The sequence below is a fragment of the Podarcis bocagei genome (assembly GCF_964188305.1).
Source record: "Podarcis bocagei genome assembly, chromosome: 7".
Lineage (NCBI taxonomy): Eukaryota > Metazoa > Chordata > Lepidosauria > Squamata > Lacertidae > Podarcis > Podarcis bocagei.
This window is the reverse complement of record NC_138132.1, coordinates 3,902,596-3,928,857: the sequence shown is the minus strand read 5'-3', so window position 1 is coordinate 3,928,857 and position 26,262 is coordinate 3,902,596. Positions and strand designations below refer to the sequence as shown.

The following is a 26,262-nucleotide window of genomic DNA, read 5'->3' as shown; positions in this document are numbered from 1 at the left end:
GACGGATGCTTTTCCTAAACCCTGCCTCATTTAATCCCCCACAGCAACCCTGTGAGGTAGACCAGGCCGACAGGAAGTTGGGTTGGACTAAATGATAATGATAATAATAATAATAATAATAATAATAATAATAATAATAATAATAATAATAATAATAATTTATTTATACCCTGCCCACTCTGGGCGGCTTCCAACAAAATACAGTGACACCTCGGGTTAAGTAATTAATTCGTTCCAGAGGACCGTTCTTAACCTGAAACTGTTCTTAACCTGAAGCACCACTTTAGCTAATGGGGCCTCCTGGTGCCGCCGCACCGCTGGAGCATGATTTCTGTTCTCATCCTGAAGCAAAGTTCTTAACCCAAGGTAATATTTCTGGGTTAGCGGAGTCTGTAACCTGAAGCGTCTGTAACCTGAAGCGTATGTAACCCGAGGTACCACTGTATTAAAATACAGTAATGCATCAAACATTAAAAGCTTCCCTGAACAGGGCTGCCTTCAGATGTCTTCTAAAAGTCTGGTAGTTGTTTATCTCTTTGACATCTGGTGGGAGGGCGTTCCACAGGGAGGGCGCCACCACCGAGAAGGCCCTCTGCCTGGTTCCCTGTAACCTCACTTCTCGCAGCGAGGGAACTGCCAAAAGACCCTCGGCGCTGGACCTCAGTGTCCGGGCAGAACGATGGGGGTGGAGACGCTCCTTCAGATATACTTCAGAAAGTCTTGTTGCGTCTGCGAAATCCACATGAAAGGTTAACAGCCCTCCTTGCCCCCCCCAAGCATCTGGCATTCAAAGATATACTGCCCCTAAATATGGGTGCTCGTTTTGCTCCCTCAACCGTTCCTCAAACGACTGCTTTCAATACGCCTGCTTGGAGCAGGACTTAAATGAACATCATCCGATAGCTGGAAGCAATTTAGACGCAAAAGAGTCGGAATTCTGGCACCTAATTAAAAATAAATTGCAGACAGTATGGTCTCTTGGCTTATTTGTGCATGTTACGAACTGGCTTGCTGGGGGTGGGAAGCTGCAAGCCCTCTCCTTCTTCTGGCTTTTGATCTTTGGACCAAGCGGGTCTTCAGAGAGAGGACTGCTCTCTATTGGTCGCTTAACCACCCGAAAAAGAGTCTCGAGAGCTGGAAAGGAACAAGGTGAGCTGAAGGGGCCTTTCCTCCCGCTTGCACAGCTGACGAAATATTGCCACCCCCCTCCTAATGGCTCACAAGGACCTGGGAGCTCCCAGCCAGCCCCCTCCCCCCGTCCAGGACATTGGATGCAAGAGATATCTGGGGAGAGACTTCACCCACTCCTGCCTTCTTCCCAGCCCACCAGAGTCCGGGAAGGAAAGGAGGAGACCCAGAGAGACGGGTCTGTTACTCTCTTTTGTTACTCTCATTCAGCACCCCCTCCCTGCCCTCCTTTGCAAGAAGAGAACACAACACGGTAAGAGCGACGCCTGTTTTGCAGGACCATTTCATTGCAATATTTGGCAACGCGTCCAGTGTTTCCCAAAATGTGATGGCCTCTGTATAACTGTCACAACGACCCTGTAAGGTAGGCGTCGTTTATAATTACCCTGTTTTGCAGCTTGTGGGAAGGCACAGAGAATGGGGGTTCGGCGGGATGGACGGCAGCATGCCTTATACATTTAAATGTATTTTTAATCTTCGTTGGAAGCCGCCCAGAGTGTCTGGGGAGACCCAGCCAGATGGGTGAGGTACAAATAAATTATTATTATTATTATTATTATTATTATTATTATTATTATTATTAGGCCACCTGGCAAATCCCCAGTTTAGCAACTGCATCCTGAACGGCAGGCGGTCTCTGGGGGCTTCTTTCTCAAGCCACCCCCTTTTTTTCCCTGGAAAAAAAAGTATGCAAGGGACATGTTAATCTGTCCATTTTGGGTTTCTCCTTTTCCCAATCTTAAATTCCACACTGCACGTTTCCAAATCGGTTCGAGGATTTTACTTTAAGGCCTCCCGACAGTTTGTCAGCATTTCCGTGCAAAGTTCTCCCGATACACACATTTTCGTATGCAATTTTATGCCTAATAAACACCATTTTTGCAAAGCGATTTCCCTTAATGCAATGCGTTCCTGCATGTTATTTGCACGGACAAATGAATTTCCGTGCACAATTCAGGTCCTGGTATATGTAATTTTGTACATGAGACTTGGCTGAGGAGCTACGTTGAAAAATTAAGAGAAGGGTGACTTGTGATGGTTGGTTTGGCTTTGGTTTGTGGTTTTTTCCAGAAAGGGTGAATTGGGCAGGTCCACCTTTGATGCAAACTGATTTTAATTTTGTCTCCATTGTTACTGGATGCAGACACAGTGGTACCTCGAGGTTAAGTACTTAATTTGTTCCGGAGGTCCGTTCTTTACCTGAAACTGTTCTTAACCTGAAGCACCACTTTAGCCAATGGGGCCTCCTGCTGCTGCCGCCGGAGCACGGTTTCTGTTCTCATCCTGAAGCAAAGTTCTTCACCCGAGATACTATTTCTGGGTTAGTGTAGTCTGTAACCTGAAGCGTATGTAACCGGAAGCGTATGTAACCAGAGGTATCACTGTACTGGAAATGACCACATTTCCCCTGTATATGAAACACCTTGTTCCATAGACAGCCAGGGCTTGGGTTCAAATGCTCAATCAGCCACGAAGCTCCCTCTCTCTCTCTGCCTTACCTACCTCTACAGGGCTGTTGGGGTGATTAAATGAGGGGGAGGACCAGGAATGCCACTTTTAATTCCTTGGAGAAAAAGTTGGGATATACAGTCATACCCCGGGTTACAGCCGCTTCAGGTTGTGTTTTTTCGGGTTATGGACCGCTGAAACCGCAATGGGTTACTTCCGGATTTCGGCGGTTGCACATGTGCAGAAGCGCTAAATCGCGCTTTGCACATGCGCAGAAGCACCGGATCGCAACCCGTGTGCGCGCAGATGCGGGTTGCAAACGCCGTAGGCTGTGAACGTTCATCCCTCACGGATCACGTTCTCAACCCGAGCATCGACTGTAAATTTCATCCACAGACCAGCCACCAGCATTGCTCAGCAGAGAGCTCCAAAATGAGGAACAGATTGTAAGAAAAGTACGTACTAGGATGTGTTAGAATTTAGGCATTTTGTTTTCAGCAAAAACCCACTGGACTGGGGTCAGCAACCTTTTCCAGCCGTGGGATGGCCAACTGTCCCTCAGACCTTTCCCATTTTGGGGGGGGGGGAAATGAACGAATTTCTATGCCCCACAAATAACCCAGAGATGCATTTTAAATAAAAGGACACATTCTACTCATCACGATTTAAATCACTAGTCAGTAAGACTTGATTAAAATCTTTTTTTTTTATTAAGAGCTGCTGTACAGTATTTTTATACAACGCACTGCATAATATCTTGCTCAGGAATACCAACAGTATGTTAGGTGCCACGTTGTAATCGATTATAGCATGTTAGATTTCATATTGTACACAAGTCCAGATTATCCTTATTGGAAAAAAACCCTTCCAATTTTAGGAACTGGGTGCATGGTTGGAGCACAACTGTTGCTTGAATTGTACAACCTGAATTCGCAGGTCTGTGACTGAATCCTGCCCCCAAACAGTGACTTTCTGGAAGTGCTCTTAAAGGTAAAGCTAAAGGGACCCCTGACCATTAGGTCCAGTCGTGGCCGACTCTGGGGTTGCGGCGCTCATCTCCCTTTACTGGTCAAGGGAGCCGGCGTACAGCTTCCGGGTCATGTGGCCAGCAGGACTAAGCCGCTTCTGGCGAACCAGAGCAGCGCACAGAAACGCCGTTTACCTTCCCGCCAGAGTGGTACCTATTTATCTACTTGCACTTTGATGTGCTTTCGAACTGCAAGGTTGGCAGGAGCAGGGACCGAGCAACGGGAGCTCACCCTGTCGCGGGGAGTCGAACCGCCGACCTTCTGATTGGCAAGTCCTAGGCTCTGTGGTTTAACCTACAGCGCCACCCACGTCCCTTCTTTTACTTCGTTTACTTCTGTGTAAAAGTGCATAGGATTGGGAGGGGAGAGGTTATCATGGCTCCATCTCAGCAAAACCCCGAGGAATGTATCAGGTCGGTGGCAGATCTTTTCTTGTAACACAGATATGGAAGGAGAGGCGTTGTCTCTCTGCAAAGCAGCAGAAAGCCAGGCCTGGGCTGTTTCTGGAATGGCTCTGCAATACTCGCCACAGCTCTCAGAACATAGTCCAAAAACGCAGTCGTTGAAGCACCCTTTACAAATAAGTAGCAGGATCATCATTGTTATCGTCACTGACTCTTTTTTAATGCTCAGGATAGGAGTTGGAAGATTCAGGTCAGAGAAAAAGAAGGATTTGTTTTTTTCATTTATTCATTATTAATGTTACAATACATATATAAGGGACACGGGTGGCGCTGTGGGTTAAACTACAGAGCCTAGGACTTGCCGATCATAAGGTCGGTGGTTCGAATCCCCGCGACGGGGTGAGCTCCCGTTGTTCGGTCCCTGCTCCTGCCAACCTAGCAGTTCGAAAGCACATCAAAGTGCAAGTAGATAAATAGGTACTGCTCCAGCGGGAAGGTAAACGGCATTTCCGTGCGCTGCTCTGGTTCGCCAGAAGCGGCTAAGTCATACTGGCTACATGACCTGGAAGCTGTACGCCGGCTCCTTCGGCCAGTAAAGCGAGATGAGCGCCACAACCCCAGAGTCGGCCACGACTGGACCTAATGGTTAGAGGTCCCTTTACCTTTACCTTTACATATATGAAATCTTTACATAATGATACATATACATTATATTTGTAAATTCACATTTTCACATTTCATTATGTACCAACATTTATCCATTTCCTGCCCTGTGTCTTCCCTCCACCCGTGGAATTATTATTATTATTATTATTATTATTATTATTATTATTATTATTATTGGGGTTGGACTAGATGACCACCGGGCCCCTGCTGTGCTTCTATGATCCTTCCTGGAAGGAAGCAGGGCTGCTCCTTCTTATCAGCTGCATCCCTGCTAAGGAAGGGATCTGAGTATCGTAACTGGAACAAGGGTGAGGAGGCCTTGGAGACGGGACCCTCTCGTGGATTTCTTCACAAAGGTAGACACGGGAGCAAAGACAGGCGTGTGTGACTTTGGAATGCTGCCTTGATTTTCCCGAAGGTCATTAAAGCTGAATTCCTGCTCCCTCCGCCTCTTCCCTGAGACGGGCACGATTGCCACATAGTCCCCGCATCCTTCGCAAGAAGCATTTTGCAAGACGCCTTTTCGCAACGCCCACCTTTACAGCGGCAGGAGGGCTGGCCTTATTACTGAGATATGCGGGGAGCCTTCAGAGTTCGGGTGCGGCAACTCCCATTCATTCTCTCATATATATAATTTTTATTAAATTTTCTCTTTTACAACTTAGAATACAGTGGACGTTCAGGTTGCGAACCTGCTCCATGCGGGAGGCACGTCTGCAGCCCGCAGCGTTCGCAACCTGCAGCGCCGCATCTGCGCATGTGCAGGTTGCGATTCAGCGCTTCTGCACATGCGCAAAGCGCAATTTAGCGCTTCTGCACATGTGCGACCGCCGAAACTCGGAAGTAACCCGTTCCGGTACTTCCGGGTTTCGGCGGGTCCGTAACCCAAAAAAATGCAACCTGAAGCGTCTGTAACCCGAGGTATGACTGTATTCATTCAGACAACCTTAAAATATCAATGACTTCCCTTCTTCTCTTTCCATGGTTCATTTTGCAAGGCATAAATCCCTGCATATTTTATATAATAATAATAATAATAAATTTTTATTTGTACCCTGCCCTCCCCAGCCAGAGATGGGCTCAGGGCGGCTAACTTCATAAAAGTAACACAGTATACAAAGAACATAAGAACATAAAACAGGCAATCAATTAATTAAAATACATCTTAAAATTAGTTCAGAGCAAATTAAAATCTGGACAGATGGCAGTCCATGGGTAAAATTGAGAGTGGTTAATATTCTCCAGGGCCTACTGAAAACCCTGACCAAAGGCCTAAACTAAACCATTCAGTATTCCATTATTACTTCCATCAGAACTGATTTACACTGTTGATTTTATCTTAATGCTGCCAATGTTTTCAAGTGTACACAATTTCCCCTTGTATAGTCAGCATACATCTTCCGATCTTCTTTAAATGAACGTTCTTCTTGTTCTCTTATTCTGTAAGTTAGATCTGCAAGCTGCTCATATTCCATCACTTTACGTTGCCATTCATCTTTGGCTGAGACTTCACTCGAGCTCCCCATTCATTGTCTTGTGGGCAGGAGAATTTTGTGAACCCATGATTCATCTCAGAATCAGGGTGGATAAAAAGCAATGGTTTTATTTTTTATTTATTTATTTAAATTAGGTTTTTTTATTTAAATCAGATTTTTAAAATAAAATGCTTTCGGAGGAAAAATCTTTCTAAATATAGTTTTCTTTTTAGGTTACATTATAGTCCAAAGGCTATTCATCAGGAAGTAAGGATTTGTTTTAAGTTTTCCACGTGTGCCAAAACTCAGTCTGTTTTTTGTTTTTTAAAATCGTTTAACCACATCAGGTAACAAACATAGATACATATGCTATAATGCTATTGTTTTAGTTGAATAAATTGTTTAAATTGTTATTAAGGAAATGGTTATTTTTCTCCTTCCAATAAAGCGCAGCAGAAAAGTTGTCCAAATATAAACAATAATTTCATAATTTCCTGTCTTTGTATTTCTAATAGTATAACCAAATCAGCTATTTTTGATATAGCTGTAAAAACTACTCTGGAAATTTATGATTCCAAAAATGAAACCTTCATCTGGTTGCAAATACTAAGATTACACAGTGGAACCTCAGGTTGCGAACGTGATCTGTGCAGGAGGCACATTCTCAACCCACAGTGCTGTGTGTGCCACGATTCAGCACTTCTGTGCATGCACAAATTGTGATTTAGTGCTTCTGCGCATGCGCAAAGTGCGATTTAGTGCTTGTGCGCATGGGCCGAAACCTGGAAGTAACCCATTCCGGTACTTCCGGGTTCGGCATGTCTGTAATCCGAAAACACGCAACCCGCAGCAATCGCAACCCGAGGTATGACTGTACCAGCAAGAATGAGCCTTTCTGTAAAAAGATGATTGAAATCACGATGCCTTATGAGGAACGGCTAAGGGAGCTGGGCATGTTTAGCCTGGAGAAGAGGAGGTTAAGGGGTGATATGATAGCCATGTTCAAATATATAAAAGGATGTCACATAGAGGAGGGAGAAAGGTTGTTTTCTGCTGCTCCAGAGAAGCGGACACGGAGCAATGGATCCAAACTACAGTACAAGAAAGAAGATTCCACCTAAACATTAGGAAGAACTTCCTGACAGTAAGAGCTGTTTGACAGTGGAATTTGCTGCCAAGGAGTGTGGTGGAGTCTCCTACTTTGGAGGTCTTTAAGCAGAGGCTTGACAACCATATGTCAGGAGGGCTCTGATGGTGTTTCCTGCTTGGCAGGGGGTTGGACTCGATGGCCCTTGTGGTCTCTTCCAACTCTAGGATTCTATGATTGTATGATTCTATGATTCTACGTCTTCCTGACTAGTGACTGAAATCGTGATTGAAATCGATTTGATTTAAATCAAATCCACGCTGGTCAGAATCAAACCCCCCCCCCCCAAATACTGCGCTGACTTGCATTATCCCCACCGCAAAATGCTCCCCTCTTTCCAACTCTGTCTTTGACCCCCTGCAGCTCTGCGGTCAAAGGAATAGAGGATGGGCAAAGCGGAAGACGTGGTCCTCACCTCCCAGGTGCCCAGCGAGAGCATCCCTTTACTTGGCCACGCCCTGCCCAGCCCCACCTACCTGAGCCAGGAGGAGGTGGTCCAGCAGGCGGGGTCTGCCCCCTGGCCGGGCGTCCGCAAGGCCCTGCTCTGCCTCCTGGGGGCGCTGTTCGCCTGCCTGCTCGCCCTGGCCGTCCTCCTCTTGGTTACGATGCCACGGCCGCAGCCACCCTTGGTCTGGTGGCAGAAAGCCTCCTTCTACCACCTGCCCGCGGCCTCCTTCCCGGATTCCGACGGCGATGGGCAAGGAGACCTGGAAGGTAAGGAGGTCAGGAGGGTTGTGGTTTTTATTTTTAGAAAATTACGTTTTCAAAAACAGGAACGGAGAGCATATTTAACCTCCTGTCCCTGTCCCACTTAAAACTTCGTACCAAATACAGAATGTATACATATACCATGTGACTTCCCTTCCACCCTATTCCTGGCTCCTTTTCTTTTCTGCTACTCCGCGTAATCCACATCTTTTTAATCATCCTATTTGTTACCATTTAAATACTCTCTTTCAGCTCTGCTGGATTTACTGGAGACCTGCTAAGCTATGTATTTGTCTAGATTGGTTCTTAAAATAGTCAATTGCCCATTCCGCCTTATATTCCTTATCTTCGTTTTCCCTTACCCTGTTCGTCAGACCAGCCAGTTCAGCATATTCGAAAATTTCGCACTGCCCGTTCTTCCTTAGGGGTCACTAGACTTGTTCTTCGCCTTTGTGCCAATAAGCCTCTAGCTGAGGAGGTGGGGTATAGTAATAAACTCTGTTGCTTTTTTGGGACCCAAGAGGAAAACCTCAGGTGTTTTGGGATAGTTAAATTTTTTTTTAATTCATTCTACATGGTTTCCCAATATTCCTTAATTACTTTACAGGACTACCACATGTGGAAAAGGGATCCCTCAATTTCATTAAACTTCCAAAATAGACCTTTTCCCTTTTTTAAAGACATTTTCGCCAATCTAAAAGGTAAAAGTAAAGGTAAAGGGACCCCTGACTATTAGGTCCAGTCGTGGCCGACTCTGGGGTTGTGGCGCTCATCTCGCTTTACTGGCCGAGGGAGCCGGCGTACAGCTTCCGGGTCATGTGGCCAGCATGACTAAGCCACTTCTGGCGAACCAGAGCAGCGCACAGAAACGCCGTTTACCTTCCCGCCAGAGTGGTACCTATTTATCTACTTGCACTTTGATGTGCTTTCGAACTGCTAGGTTGGCAGGAGCAGGGACCGAGCAACAGGAGCTCATTCCGTCGCGGGGATTCGAACTGCCGACCTTCTCATCGGCAAGTCCTAGGCTCTGTGGTTTAACCCACAGCGCCACCCGCGTCCCAATCTGGTGGGTGTTAAATACCTTCTGTGGGCCATTTTCACCGAGTTTTATTTTACAGTGGTACCTCGCAAGACGAATGCCTCGCAAGACAGAAAACCCGCAAGACGAAAGGGTTTTCTGTTTTGGAGGTGCTTCGCAAGACGAATTTCCCTATGGGCTTGCTTCGCAAGAAGAAAACCCATAGGGAAATCTCCGGGGACCTCTTTTAAATGCTGGTGGTGGGGAGCAAAGCCTTTCCCCCCCTCCAGCCTTCAGAAGAGGTCCAGGAAGGCCGGCGGGGGCCGAAAGGCTTTGCTCCCCACCGCCAGCATTTTAAAAGCAGTCCGGGATAGCAGGGAAGCGCTTCCCGCTATCGCAGACGGCTTTTGAAGAAAGCGCGTTTCTCCGCTGTCCCGGACGGCTTTGGAAGGCAGGCGGGGGGGGGCCAAAGACTTTCGCCCCCCGCCCGCCTTCAGAAGAGGTCCAGGACCTCTTCTGAAGGCAGGCGGGGGGCGAAAGTCTTTGCTCCCCCCGCCTGCCTTCCCGGGAGAGCGGAGAAAGGCAGCACGTTTCTCCGCTGTCCCGGACGGCTTTGGAAGGCAGGCGGTGGGGAGCAAAGACTTTTGTCCCCCCTGCCTGCCTTCCCAGGGGCTTTTACATCGCCCCGGACAGCGGAGAAGTCCTCCGCTGTCCCGGGCGATTTTAAAATGCCGCCCGCCAGCATTTTAAGATCGCCCCAGACAGCGGAGAAGTCCTCCGCTGTCCCGGGGTTTTTTAAAATGCTGGGGGTGGGAAGAAAAGCCCTTGTCCCCCCCCCCCAGCCTTCAGAAGAGGTCGGGGGACAGACTGTCCCCAGACCTGGTCTGAAGGCGGTTTCCATAGGAATGCATTAATTGATTTTCAATGCATTCCTATGGGAAACCGTGCATCGCAAGACGAAAAACTCGCAAGAAGAAAAAACTTGCGGAACGAATTAATTTCGTCTTGCGAGGCACCACTGTATTGCACGACATGCCGTGAAATTCATATTTATTTCCCACAACTTTCCCCATCATTCGTAACCAATATAGTGACCCACATCTTGTGCCCACTTAATCAAGAGGGGTGTTAGTTGTGGGGTGGAGTCTAAGTAGTGACCCTGCTGCTCCTCCCTGCTTCTTCTCCCTCAAGGTGTGAGACGTCAGCTGGACCGGCTCCTAGCCTTCTCCATCCAGGCCTTGGTACTGGGCCCCATCCTTGAGAGCGACCTTGCCAATCTGAGCAGGATCCTACCTGCCCATGGGTCTCAGGAACAGCTGGAAGCCCTGGTGGATGTTGGGAAGAAGGAAGGTATGAAGGGGTGGTTACAGCTCAGTGGCAGAGGTAAAGACCTAGATCAGGGGTCAGCAGTGGCGTAGCGTGGGTTGTCAGCACCCGGGGCAAGGCAAGTAATTTGCGCCCCCTAACCCGTGGATTTGCGCCCCCTAACCCTAACCCCCAGATGTTGTGCCCGATGCGGCCGGCCCCCCCTGCACCCCCCACGCTACGCCACTGGGGGTCAGCAACCTTTTTCAGCCGTACGCCAGTCCATTGTCCTTCAGACCATGTGGTGGGCTGGACTATATTTTGGGAAAAAAATAATGAACGAATTGCTATGCCCCACAAATAACCCAGAGATGCATTTTGAATAAAAGGACACATTCTACTCATGTAAAAACACACAGATTCCTGGACCGTCCGCAGGCTGGATTGAGAAGGCCTTAGGTTGCCTACCCCGTCCTAGATTCATAGCATTGGTGCTGACCTTTAAAACCCTAAACGGCCTCAGTCCAGTATCCCTGAAGGAGCGTCTCCACCCCCATCGTCCAGCCCAGACACTGAGGTCCAGCTCCAAGGGCCTTCTGGCGGTTCCCTCACTGTGAGAAGTGAGGTTACAGGGAACCAGGCAGAGGGCCTTCTCGGTAGTGGCACCCTCCCTATGGAACGCCCTCCCACCAGATGTCAAGGAAGTAAACAACTACCTGACTTTCAGAAGACATCTGAAGGCATCCCTATTTAGGGAAGTTTTTAATGTTTAATGCTGTATTGTGTTTTTAATATTCAGTTGGGAGCTGCCCAGAGTGGCTGGGGAAACCCAGCCAGATGAGTGGGGTATAAATAATAAAACATTATTATTATTATTATTATTATTATTATTATTATTATTATTATTATTATTATTGAATTGTTGTTAGAAGGGACCCCCTGGGTCATCCAGTCCAATCCGCTGCAGCTAGAGGAGGTGCCCATCTGACCTCTGCTTAAAAACGTCCACCAAAGGAGAGTCCTGCCTGAAGCCCCACAGGGCAGCTGCCAGTCAGAGCAGGCCATGCTGGTGGACCAAGGAGCCCTGATGCCACAGAAAGCAGCTGAGCTTCTGGTGCCCACAGACAGGGCCTGTTTCAAGGCAGGAAATGGCAGGTTGCAGTTCTTCAAGTACAATCTTGCTCCACACCTGATGAGGTTGTTGTGCTGCAACTTCTAGGCTGCACCAACAGAAGTCCTAGTGTCCAGATCAAGGGGGATAATAGCCCTGCTCTCTTCTGCCTTGGTCAGGCCACACTTGGGGTCCTGTGTCCAGTTCTGGGCACCACAATTTAAGAAGGATGTTGACAAGCTGGAAGGTGGGCAGAGGAGGGCGACCACGTCATCATCATCATCATCATCATCATCATAATTTACTATTATTTGTACCCAGCCCATCTGGCTGGGTTTCCCCAGCCACTCTGGGCGGCTTCCACAAAGACCAAAAATACACTAAGATGTCACACATTAAAAACTTCCCTGAACAGGGCTGCCTTCAGATGTCTTCTGAATGTCAGGTAGTTATTTATCTCTTCGACATCTGATGGGAGGGCGTTCCACAGGGCGGGTGCCACCACCAAGAAGGCCCTCTGCCTGGTTCCCTGTAACTTGGTTTCTCTCAGTGAGGGAACCACCAGGAGACCCTCGGAGCTGGACCTTGGTGTCCGGGCAGAACGATGGGGGTGGAGATGCTCCTTCAGGTATACCTGGCCAAGGCCGTTTAGGGCTTTGAAGGTCAACACCAACACTTTGAATTGTGCTCAGAAACGTACTGGGAGCCAATGTAGGTCTTTCAAGACTGGTGTTACATGGTCTCTGCTGCCGCTCCCAGTCACCAGTCTAGCTGCCGCATTGTGGATTAGTTGCAGTTTCTGGGTCACCTTCAAAGGTAGCCCCACGTAGAGCGCATTGCAGTAGTCCAAGCGGGAGATAACCAGAGTATGCACCATTCTGACAAGACAGTCTGCGGGCAGGGAGGGTCTTATCCTGTGTACCAGATGGAGCTGGGAGACAGCTGCCCTGGACACAGAACTGACTTGCGCCTCCATGGACAGCTGTGAGTCCAAAATGACTCCCAGGCTGCGCACCTGGTCCTTCAGGGGCTAAGTTACCCCATTCAGGACCAGGGAGTCCCCCACACCCACCCATCACCTGTCCCCCAAGAACAGTCCTTCTGTCTTGTCAGGATTCAACCTCAATCGGTTAGCCGCCATCCATCCTCCAACCGCCTCCAGACACTCACACAGGACCTTCACTGGTTCTGATTTGAAAGAGAGGTAGAGCTGGGTCTTCGAACTTCAGAGGAAGAGTTGAGGGAGTTGGGAATGTTTAGCCAGGAGAGGAAAAGACAGAGAGGAGATATTTTAGCTACCTTCAAATATCTGAAGAGTGGTCACATGGAAAATGGAGTAAGCTTCTTACCTGCTCCTCCAGAGGAGAGGACTTGAAGCAACAGATTCAAACGACAAGAAAACAGATTCTGATGAAACATTAGGAATAACTTTTCTTATGATAACAGTTGTTCAACATAGGCCTCAACTTCACCGGAGATTTGCAAGCAGTGGTTGGGTGGCCATGAGTCTATTATTTTTGCCTTTTCCCATTCCAACGCCCCTCTCCTCTAACCACCCAGGACTCCGAATTTTGCTTGAACTCCCAGTCTGGGAAGAGGAGCTGGACTCCCCTGCAAAGCACAACTGGACACACCAGCACCTCAAGGTATGTGGTTGTCGTTCCTCCTCAAAGTCTGGCCATGTTTGCCTGTATTCAGCTGCCAGGGCAGGAGGCTGCTGATGTCGGTTTGCTTAAATTCTGAAATAAACTTCAAGCCTGGTTGGAATTCACAGACTTTGGCCCAGAAACCTTTCTTCTGATCCCAGATGTGCAGAGGTTGGCTGGGGGGGGGGTGGTGCATAAGAAACTAAGAACAGCCTGCAGGATCAGGCTAGTGACGTATCTGGTACAGAACCCTGTTCTCGTATTAGCCAACCAGATGTACATTATGGGAAACCTGCAGGCAGGATCTGAGTGCAAGATCTGGTCTGCCCCACAGAGGACCTTAAGGTCCAGGACGTTTAGAGGTCCCAGGCCCTAAGGAAGTTAAATTATCCTCCACCAGGGCCAGGGCCTTCTCAGTGGTGGCTCCGACCTGGTGGAATGCTCTGTCCCATGAGACCAGGGCCCTGCAGGATTTAACTTCCTTCCGCAGGGCCTGTAAGACAGAGCTATTCCGCCTGGCCTTTAATTGAACTTAGCTTGATCTTTTATTCCCCTTCCTTCCTTCCTTCCTTCTCCCCTTTTTATGAAGATTCCCCGCTCTGGGATCCCACAGCTAATTCTCCCCTGGTCTCCTCGCCGGCCCAAATAGGACTAACTTATCCAGCTAGCCCTGGTGATCATCTAATGTTTATTGGATGGATTTCCCCTCCTAAATTGATTTTTGAATTCTGAATTTATTATTCACGTTTTATACTGTATTTTATGCTGCTTTTTGATGCATCGATTATGTGTTTTAAATTTGTTGTTAGCTCCCCTGAGCCTGGTTTTCTGAACCAGGAAGGGTGGGGTAGAAATAAAAATTTATTATTATTATTTATAAGACCCTCTCCTCTCTTGCGGTTTCCAGATTCAGAAGCATTTCTGCCTCCAACCATAAAGGCAGATTATAGCTGTCCTGTCTAGTAGCCATCGACAGCCCTCTTCTCCTCCATGACTTTGCCCAATCCTCTTTTAAAGCCATCTAGGTTGATGGCCATCATTGCCTCCTGTGGCAGGGAGTTCCACAGATTAACTACGCTTGCTTTTCCCCTCAAAGCTGAAAACTCCCAAATGATGCCACCTTCCCCCCCCCCCCAATCATTTTGGTGAACCTTTTCCAGCTATACAATGTCCGTTTTGAGGGAAGGTTCATCTAGTGTCATATTTACGTAGAAGCTAAACAAGCTATAGCTTAGGGTCCCACTCTCTTGGGGGCCCAAAAAAAATGCAAAGGGAAAAAAAACCCTGGATGTACATTTCCAAAATATAAGATAAAATAACAAATAAAATAAAACCTACCTACAGCAACAGTTTTTTGTGTTGTGTAGGCTCCTATGATATAAATAATGGCCCCCGCCCGCTAGCCTGCTCCCTAAAATATCTCTGCTTTGCTCCTTTCTATATACAGTGGTACCTTGGTTCTCAAACTTAATCACATTCCGGCAGTTTGTTCCAAAACCAAAGGGCGCTTTCCCATAGAAAGTAATGCAAAACGGATTCATCCATTCCAGACTTTTAAAAACAACCCGTAAAACAGCAATTTAACATGAATTTTCCTATCTTAATTGTATTTCAGTTCAACAATTACTTGGATAAAATACATATTTTGTTATGTGCAAATGGCTTTAGATACCTATTAGGTCTATCAATTACCATATAGCGTATCTTTTAAGACAAAAAAAACAGAGACAATTTGTTGTTGACAAAGCACAGCTGGACGTATAAAGGGCCCCATTACTTTCAGCAGCTTAGGGCCTCATCGGACCTAAATCCGGCCCTGGGTTCATCCTGTACGTGCACAGAGACACACTGTACCCGAGCCAGGGGCCACACCTGGCTCAAATCCGGCCCTTGCTCTCAAGACGCAATATTCTGAGTTGACATGCTCTTGGGCTGAGCCCTGACGGGTCCTGGCATGTTCAGTTCCATGCACCGCAAGTGGGCACACGGCACATTAACTGAGAAGTCAGTCCCTCTGTCTCAAAGTGGGTCTTATTCGCAGTTGAGTGAGCCTGGGATTTCTGCAGCCAAATTGAGCTCCCGCCTCCTTTTGACCCTGCAGGGGGCGTTCCAGTTCTGGCAGGCTCTGGGGGTCCACGGATTCCTGGTGGGCAAGGATCCGGCCTGGCGTCTGGAGGCGGTAAGAGCGGTGCCACCCAGTGGCTTTTTGTTTGCTTGTTTGAAATATTCATATACCACACCCTTTCTTATCGAATCCCAGACCGACACTTTAAAAAAAAGTAATAAATTTAAAAAAGCACGTGGGGAAGTTTGTGGCTAAGCAACAGGGCACCTGTGCTGTCTGCAGAAGCTGCCAAGTCCAAACCCTGCTGGCAGCATCTCCAGGTAGGGCTAAAAAACCCTTTCTTAAAATCCTGCAGAGATGCTGCCAGTCCGTGTGGACAATATCAAGCTTGTTGTTGTTGTTTAGTCGTTTAGTCGTGTCCGCCTCTTCGCGGCCCCCTGGACCATAGCACGCCAGGCACTCCTGTCTTCCACTGCCTCCCGCAGTTTGGTCAAACTCATGCTGGTAGCTTCGAGAACACTGTCCCACCATCTCGTCCTCTGGCGTCCCCTTCTCCTTGGGCCCTCCATCTTTCCCAACATCAGGGGCTTTTCCAGGGAGTCTTCTCTTCTCAGGAGGTGGCCAAAGTCTTGGAGCCTCAGCTTCAGGATCTGTCCTTCCAGTGAGCACTCAGGGCTGATTTCCTTCAGAATGGAGAGGTTGGATCTTCTTGCAGTCCATGGGACTCTCCAGAGTCTCCTCCAGCACCAGAATTCAAAAGCATCCAATCTTTGGCGATCAGCCTTCTTGATGGTCCAGCTCTCACTTCCATACATCACTACTGGGAAAACCAGAGCTTTAAAATATCAAGCTAGATGGAGTAATGGTCTGACTCTGTGTAAGACAGCTTGCTAGGCACCTGTGTTTCAAGATGATGATGATGATGATGATGAAGAAGAAGAAGCCGCCAGGTTTTTATCCAGATCTGCCTGGATAAATAAATCTTTAACTGATGTCGCAACACAAGCTAGGTTAGTGCCTTTCATACTTAAGGAAGCGAAGGGACTGATTGCAAAGCCCCTCCTATTTTGTCTGCAGTAGCAACTTCAGGGTTTATGTGGCACTGAGAGGACAGGGACCCCCAAACCAGTTTTAAAGGGAAATCCGCTTTACAGAGCAAGACACGAAAAAGAGAGGCGAGTTACAAACGAAGTTTTAATATAGAAGCATTTTAAACTCCAGACTCTGTACATACTCGAACCTAACAAGGGTTTTGGGCAGCCTTTAGCCCTCACCCCAGCTTCCTCACATTTGGGGTGAGCGTAAGAACAGACTCCATTGGCCCATCTAGCCAACACGATGCCTTTATGGCAGGCACCCTCAAACTCGGCCCTCCAGTTGTTTTGGGACTACGATTCCCATCATCCCTGACCAGCGGTCCTGTTAGCTAGGGATGATGGGAGTTGTAGTCCCAAAACAGCTGGTGGGCCGAGTTTGGGGGTGCCTGCTCTATAGGTAAAGAAAAGGGAAAAAATTCTACAATGCCCCCTTTGCAATGCACATTTGTAAGTACACTGAGGAATCTAAGGTGTGTTGTTGATTGGAACTGCAGTTGGGAACCTGAGCTTTCCCTCTTAGGATTGATGAACCCCAAATATGTGGGTGTGTGATACTGTCTTCTGTGGGGCTTGATTGCAGGTTCTGGATGCCTGGAGTGAGCTGGGCGCTCAAACGAAGCCAGATCGGGGGCAGGAGAAGTAAGTGAGGGGTCAGTGGCCTATGGGGGGTTCTCTGATCTTTTCATTTCTTTTCTTTTAAATAATTCGTCTTTCTTGATTTAAAATAACATCTTACATATATGTTACAAATAGTTACAACAAAATTAAACACGAAATTATAAGAGAAAAAAAGATAAAGAAATAAAAGTAAAAAAGCAAAAGAGAGTTAACAATAAGAAATGAACATTGGTTGTAACATCCTGTCTTATCTAACAGAGTCTTCTGAAAGAAACTTCCAATCATTCTCTTTGTACTTTTTCTGTTATCTTAATTTTGTTGCACAGTTTGTTTTATAACTTTTCCTGTATATTTTTCTAGTATGTTTATTCCATTTGTTTATTATATACAAGTATCATTCAGTTCTGCTAGGATAACGTCATTTTTACAGCACAATCTTATATATACTCTTTGAATAGTCCCCATTCTCTGTATATTTTTTTATTTGGGGCTCCTCTAACTTTTCCGCTCAGCTTTGCTAATTGAAAGTACTCTTGCATGAGTGATTGCCAATCTATTCTTGTAGCTGTTGTTTCACTTTTCCAACTTCTGGCTATCAGTATTCTTGCAGCCGTAATTGAATACATAAGCAGTGGTCTTGTATTTTGCTTTATTTCTATGGGCAGAATTCCTAGAAGGAAAATCTCCGGCCTTTTTTAAAAAGTCAATTTAAATAATTTCTTAAATTCATCGTATATTTTATTCTCTGATCTTTTCAATTTCCTTTCCCCCAGACCCTCCGTAGTCCAGGGTCTGCGAGGACCTCTGGTGGCAGGACTGGGGAATGCAGGCAGTCCCAAGGCATTGGAGAATCTGAAGTTTGGGGGGCTGGGGGTTTGGCCTTTTATTGGGTACTGTTACGCATCACCCCAATATCTGAGTGGCAAGACATTCCAGTGCTTGGCCAGGGTTCAGTTTCATAGGAATGAAGAACAGCAGATACTGTCGTGTCCTTAGGATATACTTACACATATATGCAACCTGGGCATAATACGTCAACGTTAAGCATAGCCTCCAACATTTCTCAGATGAAAATAGGGACATCCTATTCCATAATAAAAGGGACGCAGGTGGCGCTGTGGGTTAAACCACAGAGCCTAGGACTTGCCTATCAGAAGGTCGGTGGTTCGAATCCCCACGACAGGGTGCGCTCCCATTGCTCGGTCCCTGCTCCTGCCAACCTAGCAGTTTGAAAGCACGTCAAAAGTGCAAGTAGATAAATAGGTACCTCTCCGGCGGGAAGGTAAACGGTGTTTCCGTGCGCTGCTCTGGTTCGCCAGAAGAGGCTTAGTCCTGCTGGCCACATGACCCGGAAGCTGTACGCCGGCTCCCTTGGCCAGTAAAGCGAGATGAGCGCCACAACCCCAGAGTCGGCCACGACTGGACCTAACGGTCAGGGGTCCCTTTACCTTTACCTTAAGGAAAAGCAGGACATTCTGGGATCAAATCAGAAACCAGAACGGCTTCTGTAAATCCATAGAATCCTAGAGTTGGAAGAGACCACAAGGGCCATCGAGTCCAACCCCCTGCCAAATCCGGGACTGTTCCTGGAAAATAGGGACACTTGGGGTGGGGTGGGGGGGTCTGCATTAATTGCTTCTCCATTGGTTGCAGCTTTAGGTCCAGCACAGAGCTAGCAGGTCTCTGTGTCTCCAGCTTCCAGCCTCTTTCCACCCATTAGCCTGGAAGGCCCCCCCACATAGTTGCAGCCTAGCTCAGTCTTTTGTGATGCTGATGGGGACATTGAGGTGGCCAGCCCAGGTAACGACCTTTCAAAAAACTTGTGCGGCCAGCCCAGCAGCCTCCTCCAATAGATTCCAACCAGCACTGGGCACAGGACTCCAAGGACTGGAAGGTACTCAGGGCATCATCTAGACTGACCCTGAAATGCACGACGTCATTCGTCCCAAATGCATTGCACATAGTTAGCCGGGAGATTCTGCAATGTCCATCTTTTATTTAAAATAAAAAAATTCCTTCCAGTAGCACCTTAAAGACCAACTAAGTTAGTTCTTGGTATGAGCTTTCATGTCCATGCACACTTCTTCAGATACACTGAAACAGAAGTTGCCAGACCCTTCTATATAGTGAGAAGGTGGGGAGGGGTATTACTCAGAAGGGTGGTGGGAATGGGAGATTGGCAGATAGCTGAGATGAGCCTGTTGACGACTCATCTATGCAACCTCACTATATAGAAGGATCTGGCAACTTCTGTTTCAGTGTATCTGAAGAAGTGTGCATGCACACGAAAGCTCATACCAAGAATTAACTTAGTTGGTCTTTAAGGTGCTACTGGAAGGAATTTTTTTATTTTGACTATGGCAGACCAACACGGCTACCTATCTGTAACTGGAACCATCTTTTATTTAGAATTCATTTGGATTGGTTTGTAGGGAGGTAAAAGTGCCATCTTGCACTTTGCAATGCATTCATGTTCCTGTGGCGCCCGCCCTGTGGAACACCCTCCCATCAGATGTGAAGGAAAAAAGCAGCTATCTTATCTTTAGAAGACATCTGAAGGCAGCCCTGTTCAGGGAAGTTTTTAATATTTAACGCTGTATTGTTTTTAACACTTGATTGGGAGCCACCCAGAGTGGCTGGGGAGACTCAGCCAGATGGGCGGGGTATAAATAAATTATTATTATTATTATTATTATTATTATTATTATTATTATTAGGTGGGATTCAAACGCATACCAGCAATTCAGGCTGCACGGTTACAGCCGATCTGCTGCTCTTGCACAACAAACCCACTTCCCCCTTTAAAATGAAAAGCAGGCTTTTTGCAATGAGGAAGCCATGGCGAAACGCACTGGGAAATGTTGTGTTATTGCTGGACATAACATCGTATAACCCCCTTGGTGCATGCACCATAAGCAGGCCATCTGGAAGCAACCCCTGCCGTGTCCCTTACTGCAAAAAAAAGTCTTGTGTCTGTGCTGGCCCCGGGGGGTGGGGGGTTACCATGTGGCGTGGTCTGAGTCGGGTCCTAGGTCAAGGGTATGGAGGCTGTCCGTCAAGGACGAAGCGGGGTCCAAGGCAAGGAGCCGGGCGTGGTCAGGAACTCAGGGAGAGCAGGACAGGGTGCTGACAGGAACAGGTTACCAGCGATGTTGCTCCTGCAACCTGGCATTGGGCTGACTGGCCTTTATCTCCTCTGAGGCCTAGGGCGGTCCTGGCCCACAGGTGACTCGCCTCTCCTGGCCTTAAGGCGAGCACTCCTCCTGAGAGAACTTAGTTCCCTCCGCCTCTCTGCCCTGAGCCTCTGCAGCTCCGGAGAGGCTGGAGGGTTACTGGACCCAGAGGCAACCTCACCTTCCCCTGATGGGGCTGAGAGTGGAGCACCTGCAGGCAATGGGTCCTCCATCACCTCTGCAGCCAGAGTGGATTCAGCTGGTGTCTGCTCCTGAGGATCCGGCACAGGTGCAGGCTCCTCAGCATCTAGGCCTTGCCCCAGCTCAGCTGGCCCTGGAGGCGGGGACTCCTGTGCAGGCTGGGATTCCTCCGGTTCAGCCTCTGAATCAGATTCCCAGGCCGTCACAGCGTCGAAGCAGCAAGCATTTGAAATCTGCAATTCAGCACACGCCCTGCAAAACAGTGACAGGGTTAATTTCACATGCATCTCTTTCAGGGTCCTGATTGTCCTGGACGAGAGCGAAGGATGCAACGTTTCTTGCCGGGTGCCTGAGAGCGTCATCCTCAGCTGCCGTCTGCTGGGAGCTGAGAAGAACCTGACTGCCCAAGGACTGGCGCAACGGGTGGAAGGGGCCTTGGGTCACCCGCGGATGCCGTGGCCCGGCTGGATGGTGAGGAGGGACTTTGCTTGGGCTGCGTGAAACTTCTCTGGTGCAAGCTGCTTTTTGAATTCTTATTTTTTAAAAAAATATTTGGTTTTTCAGATTTTTCACATATCCAACCTAAAAACAAAATTACAAGGAATCTCCTTCCCTTTGTGGGTCCTATTGTTAATCATTTCCTCCTGCATCTTTTTATAATAATCCAAATATTTTATCTCCCCATTGTATCCAATGTTCACCATTAAACTACAAGCGATATTCCAATCTTACTAACGATTTTAACTGTTTACAATGGTCTTAAAGATCAGTGATAAATTCCCCCCCATTCCTTTTTAAAATGTTGGTCTTCCTGATTTCTGATTCTTCCTTTCATTTCACCCATTTTGGCAAAGTCCATCAACTTGATCTGCCATTTTTTTCTGATCAGGACTTTATCTTCTTTCCATCTCTGGGCCAATAACATCTGCGCAGCAGTGGTCACATACATAAATAGTATTTTCTGCTCCCTTGGGATTTCAGCACCTGGAATTCCTAAAAGCAAGGCTTCTGGTTTTTTTAGAAAAGGTTATTTTAAACATTTTTTTCAACTCATTATATATCATTTCCCAAAATCCTTTTACTACCTTACATTTCCACCACATATGATAGAAGGTGCCTTCTTTCCCCTTATATTTCCAGCATACATTTGACTCGGTTTTATACATTTTTCCTAATTTACTAGGAGTTAAATACCAACGGTACATCGTTTTCATATAATTTTCTTTCAACTTGTTGCTTGTAATCTACAATTCTACAAGAGGTTTTGTTATGCTGAGAAGGCACCCAAATAATCCCTTGTGCAAAAAAATAAACCAGTAAATGAGTCAAGGCCTTGGTTTGGGGTCCACATCGTTTTCTGTTCTCTGTTTCTCTCTCTCTCTTCCAGGTGCCATGGGGATCCCCACTCAAGGCTGGCTTGGGGCAGATGTTGGGAGTTCTCCAGCTCACCCTTCCAGGAGTCCCGCTATTGCAAGGAGGCGAAGGATCCCCTGTTCCGTTGCAGAATGCGTCCACGGTGAGACACAGACCATTGTCTCACACTTGGCGAAGGGCTTTAGCTCAGTGCTAAAGCATGTCCGTTGGGCCGAATCCCCGTAATTTACTTATTTATTACATGTCTCAAACCTTCAGTGAGTTAGAATAAAACAGAATTTATTATTTATACCCCGCCCATCTGGCTGGGCTCCCCCAGCCACTCTGGGCAGCTTCCAACAAAATATTAAAATACAGTGGTCTGTTAAACATTAAGAGCTTCCCTAAAGAGGGCCGCCTTCAGATGTCTTCTAAAAGTCTGGTAGTAGTTCTTCTCTTTGACATCTGCTGGGAGGGCGTTCCACAAGGCGGGAGCCACCACCGAGGAGACCCTCTGTCTGGTTCCCTGTAACTTGGCTTCTCGCATTGAGGGAACTGCCAGAAGGCCCTCGGCGCTGGACCCCAGTGTCCGGGCAGAACGATGGAGGTGGAGACGCTCCTTCAGGTATACTGGAGTTGGGGACTTCCCCTGCTTGTGAAGACAGGCTCTGGCAGATGGACTAGCTGAAATCAAGAGGGGTGTCCAATGCAGAAAAAGGTGGGTTTTGCACAAGCTGTAATGGGCGGGCGGGTGTGGAGGACTCCCTGGTCCTGAATGGGGTAACTGTGCCCCTGAAGGACCAGGTGCGCAGCCTGGGAGTCATTTTGGACTCACAGCTGTCCATGGAGGCGCAGGTCGATTCTGTATCCAGGGCAGCTGTCTCCCAGCTCCCTCTGGAATGCAGGATGAGACCCTCCCTGCCTGCAGACTGTCTTGCCAGAGTGGTGCATGCTCTGGTTATCTCCCGCTTGGACTACTGCAATGTGCTCTCCATGGGGCTACCTTTGCAGGTGACCTGGAAATTACAACTAAGCCAGAAGGCAGCAGCTAGACTGATGACCGGGAGCGGCCGCCGAGACCCCATAACACCGGTCCTGAAAGATCTTCATTGTACGTTTCCAAGCACAATTCAAAGTGTTGGTGCTGACCTTGAAAGCCCTAAACGGCCTCGGTCCAGTATACCTGAAGGAGCGTCTCCACCCTCATCTTTCAGCCCGGACACTGAGGTCCAGCTCCGAGGGCCTTCTGGCGGTTCCCTCACTGTGAGAAGTGAAGTTACAGGGAACCAGGCACAGGGCCTTCTTAGTGGTGGCGCCCGCCCTGTAGAATGCCCTCCCATCAGATGTCAAGGAAATAAACAACTATATGACTTTTAGAAGACGTCTGAAGGCAGCCCTGTTTTGGGAAGTTTTTAATGTCTGATGTTTTATTGTATTTTTCTCTCCCAGTCCTAGTGTGACACTCTAACCACTACACCATGCTGCCTCTCCATCTTCCTATAGGGCTGTAGGTGTGCCCTCTCTGAAACTCCGGAGATTTGCCCTCGCCACTTGGCCTGCTCCCCAACCTACGCAACCCTTAAGTACACCCATACTTCCTGCTGCCCCCTTGACTCTTAGCCCCCCACCTCGGTGATCCTACCACCCCACCACCCCACTTTGGGAACCACTGATCCAGCCCAAACGGGGCAACACTGACTTTTGGTCTGATGGCACCGCTGACCCCCTATTTAAATCAGCCCCTTATTCAAAGCGATGAGGACTAGAATCCTGTTGTATGTGTTTTTCGACGGGACGTCCCTCGTGCAGCTGCAGCGTATACGCTTCACACACAAATGGTTCTGGGTTCGATCCTCGGCATCTGCAGGTAGACCTGGACCCTGCCTGAAACGCTGGAGAGCTGCTGCCAGTGTAGACAGTATGGAGCTAGGTGTGATGGCCTGGGATTCAGACTCGGAGGCTGAACCTGAGGAATCCCAGCCTGCACAGGAGTCCCCGCCTCCAGAACCAGCTGATCCGGGGCTGGGGCCTGAGCCTGAAGGGTCCTCACCTGTGCTGGATCCTCAGGTGCAGGCTCCAGCTGAGACTGCTCTGGCTCCGCAGGTGATGGAGGACCCATTGCCTGCAGGTGCTCCACTCTCAGCCCCGTCAGGGGAAGCTGAGGTTGCCTCTGGGTCCAGTAACCCTCCAGCCTCTCCTGAGCTGTAGAGACTCAGGGCAGAGAGGCGGAGGGAACTAAGTTCCCGCAGGAGGAGTGCTCGCCTTAAGGCCAGGAGAGGCGAGTCACCTGTGGACCGGGGCCGCCCTATGCCTCGGGGCAGATAAAAGCCGGCCAGCCCAGTCCCAGGTTGTGGGAGCAACATTGTTGGTAGCCTGTTCCTGCCTGAATCCTGTCCCGCTCTTCTGCCAGAGTTCCTGACCTCACTCGACTCCCTGCCTTGGACCCCGCTTCAGCCTTGACGGACAGCCTCCATACTGCACCCTCGGACCGGACTCGGACCTTGCCGCACACTTAACCCTCAGGACCAGCACGCTAGGTGGACCAGTGGTCTGAGGCTGCTTTCTGTGCTCTCTCAATTAGGAAGGAAGCTCTGACCGGACTCTGCTGGAAATCCTGCACCGATCTCTCCTCGCTCTGCACGCCACCTCCTTCGCTCTACACGGCGTCGATTACATCCCTCTGCCCCTTGCCGGCCACTCGGAGGACGTCTTCGCCTTTCTCCGGCCCGGATCCTGCTCCGCAATCCTGGTGGTCTTGAACCTGAGGCCGCGGCCCCTCCAGCTCAGCCTAAGCCAGCTCAACTTCCTGGTTCCTGCCAAGGTTCTCTTCAGCACCCACCCTGAGCCCCAGCGCGAGAGCAACGTGGACCGAGTGAGGCTGAGGCCACACCAAGCTGTCCTCCTCCAAGTGCCCAGAGGACGCGAGCAGTGATTGGCTGCCACGGAATCCGGTCCACACAGCTGGCAGCCAATGGGACGCGGAAGGAACTCTTATTGGCCGCTCGGCCGCCCTGCTATCGACCAATGGAAGAGATGCTCCTATCCCATTGGATATTGTAACTGATGCATATACATGCCGTATTTTTTTGCTCTATAAGACTCACTTTTCCCCTCCTAAAAAGTAAGGGGAAATGTGTGCGCGTCTTATGGAGCGAATGCAGGCTGTGCAGCTATCCCAGAAGCCAGAACTGCAAGAGGGATCGCTGCTCTCGCTGCGCAGCAATCCCTCTTGCTGTTCTGGCTTCTGAGATTCAGAATATTTTTTTCTTGTTTTCCTCCTCCAAAAACTAGGTGCGTCTTGTGGTCTGGTGCGTCTTATAGAGCGAAAAGTATGGTACTTATAATGCAGATTGGTGAGACTCACCTGTGAAACCATTTTAATCAGACATGACTTCCCCGAAATTATTCTGGGAAGTGTAGGGTGCTGAGAGGCGTTAGGAGACACACACACCCATTCCCCTCACAGAACTACAGTTCACAGAATGGTTTTCAGGATCAACCCCTCTTCCCAGGGAACTCTGGGAATTGTAGTTCTGCGAGGGGAATAGGGGTCTACGGAGGGCTTTCAGCACTCTTAAACTACAGTTCCCAGAATTTTTTTGTGGGGGAAGAAGCCATGGCTGTTTAAAGTGGCATCATAGCGTGCTTTAAATATATGGTACGACCTGAGAATGATGGGATGCCATCCTCCTTTTGGCCACATCCATGTGGGATAAAAAAAACCTGCCACTGTGCATTAAAATGAAATAAAGGAAATCTCCCAGATGTCTGCTTAGTTGAGCCCTTGACTGTTGAAAAGGGTTATTATCCTAGACCTAGAGCTTTACATGTAGGGTGCAAACAGGGCCTAGCATAAGGGGTTACCACAGACACCAAATAAATGTGTCATGCTACGAGGTCGGGGATAGAGGTTTCCTCTTGTGTGTGTGTGTGGTTTTTGTTGTTGTTTAGTCGTGTCCGCCTCTTCGTGACCCCCTGGACCAGAGCATGCCAGGCACTCCTGTCTTCCACTGCCTCCCGCAGTTTGGTCAAACTCATGCTGGTAGCTTTGAGAACACTGTCCCACCATCTCGTCCTCTGTCGTCCCCTTCTCCTTGTGCCCTCCATCTTTCCCAACATCAGGGTCTTTTCCAGGGAGTCTTCTCTTCTCAGGAGGTGGCCAAAGTCTTGGAGCCTCAGCTTCAGGATCTGTCCTTCCAGTGAGCACTCAGGGCTGATTTCCTTCAGAATGGATCGGTTTGATCTTCTTGCTGTCCATGGGACTCTCAAGAGTCTCCTCCAGCACCAGAATTCAAAAGCATCCATTCTTCGGCGATCAGCCTTCTTTATGGTCCAGCTCTCACTTCCATACATCACTACTGGGAAAACCAGAGCTTTAACTATACGGACCTTTGTTGGCAAGGTGATGTCTCTGCTTTTTAAGATGCTGTCTAGGTTTGTCATTGCTTTTCTCCCAAGAAACAGGCGTCTTTTAATTTCGTGAATGCTGTCACCATCTGCAGTGATCATGGAACCCAAGAAAGTAAAATCTCTCACTGCCTCCATTTCTTCCCCTTCTATTTGCCAGGAGGTGATGGGCCCAGTGGCAATGATCTTCGCTTTTTTGATGT

General features: G+C 48.4%; 1 protein-coding gene across 1 annotated transcript; it reads left to right on the top strand.

Moving 5' to 3' along the window:
* Positions 1-1,139: 1,139 nt before the first annotated feature.
* Positions 1,140-25,549, top strand: LOC308590614 (amino acid transporter heavy chain SLC3A2-like). The gene is made up of 9 exons (XM_081200811.1): positions 1,140-1,441; positions 7,721-8,071; positions 10,275-10,433; positions 13,060-13,145; positions 15,247-15,324; positions 16,888-16,946; positions 20,596-20,770; positions 21,687-21,815; positions 24,234-25,549. The coding sequence occupies exons 2-9, from the start codon at positions 7,744-7,746 to the stop codon at positions 24,582-24,584; spliced, it is 1,365 nt and encodes a 454-aa protein (XP_081056937.1). The 5' UTR covers positions 1,140-1,441; positions 7,721-7,743; the 3' UTR covers positions 24,585-25,549.
* The last annotated feature ends 713 nt before the right edge of the window (positions 25,550-26,262 follow it).

Bases quoted from the DNA above. Each gene is read 5' to 3' on its own strand.
- LOC308590614 (XM_081200811.1), top strand. From the start codon at position 7,744: ATGGGCAAAGCGGAAGACGTGGTCCTCACCTCCCAGGTGCCCAGCGAG. The intron at 10,434-13,059 runs GTATGAAGGGGT...CTAACCACCCAG, and splicing joins GGATGTTGGGAAGAAGGAAG to GACTCCGAATTTTGCTTGAA. The intron at 21,816-24,233 runs GTGAGACACAGA...TCTCTCAATTAG, and splicing joins CGTTGCAGAATGCGTCCACG to GAAGGAAGCTCTGACCGGAC.